Source organism: Grammomys surdaster, unplaced genomic scaffold (genome assembly GCF_004785775.1).
Source record: "Grammomys surdaster isolate TR1022 unplaced genomic scaffold, NIH_TR_1.0 12258, whole genome shotgun sequence".
NCBI classification, from domain to species: Eukaryota; Metazoa; Chordata; class Mammalia; order Rodentia; family Muridae; genus Grammomys; species Grammomys surdaster.
Window position 1 is genome coordinate 1 of NW_021605658.1, and position 4,958 is coordinate 4,958.

General features: G+C 41.6%; 1 protein-coding gene across 1 annotated transcript; it reads left to right on the forward strand.

The window, feature by feature from the left end:
- Positions 1-306: 306 nt before the first annotated feature.
- On the forward strand, positions 307-2,511 carry Tram1l1 (translocation associated membrane protein 1 like 1). The gene has a single exon (XM_028783915.1). The coding sequence runs from the start codon at positions 457-459 to the stop codon at positions 1,546-1,548; it is 1,092 nt and encodes a 363-aa protein (XP_028639748.1). The 5' UTR covers positions 307-456; the 3' UTR covers positions 1,549-2,511.
- The last annotated feature ends 2,447 nt before the right edge of the window (positions 2,512-4,958 follow it).

Genomic DNA, 4,958 nt, shown 5'->3' on the forward strand with positions numbered 1-4,958 from the left:
GAGAATGAGAATGAGAATATGAATGAATTTGATTTCATTTGATTTTTCACAGCATCAGCCCCTTAAAGGAAGGTGAGATTCCTAAGAGATCAGTAGAGAGCACTAGGGAGCTCGCTGCTGTGTTGCCATGGTGATGATGGCAATGGTAATGACAGTGGCACCAGATTTCCCAGTTCCTGGGAAGCCCCTCCGGCTCCCGCGGGTGGGCGGCGGCGATCGGTGCGGCAAATCCGCGCTCGCACCCGGGCCTGCGGGGCAGGGGCGCGGCGCTCGATTTCCTTCCCTGTCTCCGCAGCCCCTGTGCGCATGCTCGGCCTACGCGGCCCCAGCCTTTGATTGATCGGTCGGCAGCGGCTGCGACCCTGGGCTGCTGACGGGCGGGGATGGGGAGCCCGGCGCTGGGAGCGGCGCAGTGATCAGCTGTGGCGGCCGGTGAGTACCGGTGAGTACCGCGGCATGGGGCTCCGCAAGAAGAACACCAGGAACCCCCCGGTATTGAGCCACGAATTCATGGTGCAGAACCACGCGGATATGGTCTCCTGCGTGGGCATGTTCTTCGTGCTGGGACTTATGTTCGAGGGCACGGCCGAGATGTCGATCGTGTTCCTCACCCTGCAGCATGGAGTAGTTGTCCCAGCGGAAGGGCTGCCCTCTGGGTCCAGGACCCTGTACCATTATGGGGTCAAAGATCTGGCCACTGTGTTCTTCTACATGCTGGTGGCCATCATCATCCATGCCACCATTCAGGAGTACGTGTTAGATAAGCTCAGCAGGAGACTGCAGCTGACCAAAGGCAAACAAAACAAATTGAATGAGGCCGGGCAGCTGAGTGTGTTCTATATAGTGTCTGGTATCTGGGGCATGATCATTCTGGCCTCTGAGAACTGCCTGTCAGACCCCACTCTTTTGTGGAAGTCTCAGCCCCACAACATGATGACATTTCAGATGAAATTTTTCTACATCTCACAGTTGGCTTACTGGTTTCATAGTTTTCCGGAGCTCTACTTCCAGAAAGTCAGGAAGCAAGATATCCCGGGTCAACTCATCTACATTGGCCTCCACCTCTTCCACATTGGAGGGGCGTATCTCTTGTACTTGAACCATCTGGGCCTGCTGCTTCTGATGCTGCACTATGCTGTCGAGCTCCTCTCCAGCGTGTGCAGCCTGCTTTACTTTGGTGATGAGCGGTACCAGAAAGGGTTGTCTTTGTGGCCTATCGTGTTTATATCCGGGAGACTGGTGACATTGATTGTCTCGGTGATTACAGTAGGGCTTCACTTGGCCGGGACAAATCGGAATGGTAATGCTCTCTCTGGTAATGTCAATGTGTTGGCAGCGAAAATCGCTGTTCTGTCGTCGAGTTGCAGTATCCAGGTGTACATAACATGGACCTTGACTACCGTCTGGCTTCAGAGATGGTTAGAAGATGCGAATCTTCATGTTTGTGGGAGGAAGAGGCGGTCCAGGTCGAGAAAAGGCACAGAGAATGGAGTGGAAAATCCGAATAGAATAGATTCTCCACCAAAGAAGAAAGAGAAAGCTCCTTAAGCAGTTGCAAGCTAATTGAGTCTTATCTCCAAGGGAATCCACTCCTTACTATGTGGTGTCTCTGTGCTAGAGATTTTCTGTTCTTCAGAACGGGTCCTGCTTTTTGAATAATGCTATTGTATTGTCTAATGTGTTTTTAAGGTTTTGCAGCTGTATGAGTGGGGGCAGGGAGGAATTAAGACTAAACCACTCAGCCTCTAAATACTGTAAGAATAGTTAACCGACCAACATCATATTTAGTTTAGGTTGTTACCTCAACGATTTTCCATACGTTTCGTGGTGATGGCTGCAGAATTGTGTGTATAAATAATAATTTCCTGCTTCCAGCGTTCTTTATCGCATTAACAAGACTGATAGCAAAGTGGTTTTCTCTATGTTCTCTTGCAGGATAAAGTGGAAAATCTGATAAAGGTTGAACTCAAATCAGTATTATGTAATCGTTGGGATTTTTAAAATTGTTTTAAATTTACAACGGAAAGTATTTGTCAAACCACCAAAACTATGTGTTTAATTTTATAAGTAGTGATTGTTAGTGCTACACCCTATCGCCCCCATTAAAGCATCAAAATGTGAACAGATGACACGTGTGGTGATATTGACATTATTAAATCAAAATACCTTTAATAAATATGATGTTACTGAAGAGGTAAACAACTTCTTCCTGTTTATTTTAAACACTTGTCCAGGAAAACTCACAAAATTCAGTATTACTGAAAAAAATAATCTTATCTACTCTTAATATTTATTAAGAATGGTTTTCACAGATTCATAAATTCGGTGAAAGCAGTGTATCAGAAGAACATTATTTAATATATAAACAATTTTAAAAATAATGCTATGGATAAACTTGTATATACATATACACTGTTTAAATAATATATATTATGAATACATATTTGTGTGTGTGTGTGTGTGTGTGACAGCTAGTTATATCTGGGGAATATTTGACATATTAAATTCCATTTGAAGATGAAGTGGCCAAATAAATTTATGAATGAATTTTAGAATGATGTTGTTATTGTAGTTTCCACCCCTCAGTTGGGATACATCAGTATAGGGTGATCTTGTTCATTATACATATGCAAATATGTATACAGTTTGTATTCTTTACAGAAGCCATTACAAACTTATGGACTGTGAGGTAAGGATTTATACCTGGCTCAATCCTAATGTTGATTTCATTTCCATAATGTGGGTGTTTTTGCCTTTCAAGGATATGGTAACGGACAGCACCCTGAGTGAAGCCTGTTTGTTTCCTGCATTTCCTGTTTTTCTACAGTTTCTTCTCATGTTTCTCATCTCTGCTTGTGATAGTTTCTTACGTGTGTTAATGATTCAGGTTTCCCAAAAAGTGAGGTCCCTAAAACTTTTTGCTTACCTAGCAGAGTACAGACTGAAAAGCCAAGGGGGAAAAACTTTTCTACTCTGTCTTCTTTCAAAGGTAAGTAACACAGATTCATTTCTTTCTGGATATGGAAGTGGTTTTCCTCACCTCCTTTTCCACATCGACCTAATGGGGTATTGATAGTTTATGCTCTGATTGTAAAGTCATGCACACTTTACCATAACCTGCAATGCAGTTATAAAGCCATATTTCAACTTTTCATATGACTCAGAACTCTCTCTCTCACACATATTCCTTATCTCTAAAAATCTGAACTGTTGTGATCAAACGCATGATAACAAATTTCTTATCTATTAGGCACTTAATTTGCAGATAATCCATGCAAATCTAACTGAACTCACTACAAGATCTCAGGACAACTTTCATTTCATTTCACAAGTGTTAACTTGAACTTAGCAGTATGTTAGCAATGTTTGATTAGGATCTGAATTGATTTCTGTGAGATTCTTAAAGCTCTCTACCCTTCAGATTAACTTCTAACATAGCACCCACTTCATCCCTGTTCCTGCTTTGATTTCTTCAGTGTTCTGGCAAGAAGAAAAAGCAAACCTAAAATCCAAAAGCAAAGCTTCTTGGTGACTTATTCAATGATATGACACTCATGGGATGCTTGGCTTCAGCTGTTTTGTTTGCTTTGCTGGTAGAAAAGGGAAACTACTTTAAAAAAAAACCTATAATTCCACAAGAAATAACAGTTTGGTGAAAAGTTGGAAAGATCCTAGCTATATCTTTCAGTGAGTTCAGGAGATAATGTCAAGAAACAAGTGTGTGCCAATAAGTTATAAAAGACATGCTACAAATTTAATTCAGCCTGGTATGAATTGTCAAGTCTCTTTAAAATCTCAAGAAATTCAAGAAGCACGGGACTAAGGAGAGCATTGGCATTAGTTAGCTGCAGGACATTTTAGATTTACCATTAGAGGCTGGAAAAGTCTTAAGCTGTGTCTGATAGTAAAATCCATAGGTTCTCCTCTGAGGCATGAGCTTCAGTGATTTTGAAACTTTGTTGCTTCAATAAGACGATAAGATATAGATGTCCTGGGATAGATTCCCAACATACCTTGTTTAAAATATGGATCTACTAGCATTTAAATAGAGTTGGTACCATTTTGTTTAGCAAATTGTAAGGATGTATCGTTGCCTTGTAAGGGACAAACAAGCTCTGGTGCCATTATTCCCTGGTGCTAAGTATAACTAACTCCATTTCAATTCCATAATGAAAGTGTGATCTTTGATAACATCACTGAACCCATCTCCCCATGTTTGTCTAACAGTATGAGAATAATGCAGGGCCACTATCATTAATCTTTGGACTACATTGGAAGATTACAATTATCACATTCATAATTGCAACCCCCTTTTAGAGTAAAATATTCTAATAGCCTTTTAATTTGGAGAATAGTTTCTACTTCTTGTTCAACTGGATTAAAAATCATTTTCATCAGGTAAAAGAATTTTACCAGTGTTTTGCATAGGAAAGACTATATTGGCACGTGCGTATGTGTGTGTGTGTCTGTGTGTGTATGATGAATACACTTGTATATGTTTACTATATCTGTGTGCTCATTCGTGTGTGCTGAAATGTGCCTATTGGTCAAAGGGGACCCTGGGTTCTCACCTTCTGCCTTCTTTGAGACAGAGTCTCTATGTGTGCTGCTGATGACCTTTGAGTTTCTAGAGATTCTCCTGGTTCCACCTCCTGTCTCAGGATCACTGGGATTGCAGACATGCACTGTTACATCTGGATTTACCTGAGATTTGAGGATTTGAATTCAGATTCTTACACTTGTGGGGCAAATGCTTTACCTACTGAGACATCTCTCCAATCCTTAAAATGGTTGTAGAGGAAATTGTTCAGGGGAAGTGTGTTTGAGAAGCATGTGGATTCTATGAATTAAACAGGGCCTTGGACTTGGGTCCTTGCTTTATGTCAGAGGTTTCCTTCTATTTGGGAGATAAGACATCTCTCAGAAGCAGCATGGAGAGGGAGGGGGAGGGGGAGGGA

Bases quoted from the DNA above. Each gene is read 5' to 3' on its own strand.
- Tram1l1 (XM_028783915.1), top strand. From the start codon at position 457: ATGGGGCTCCGCAAGAAGAACACCAGGAACCCCCCGGTATTGAGCCAC.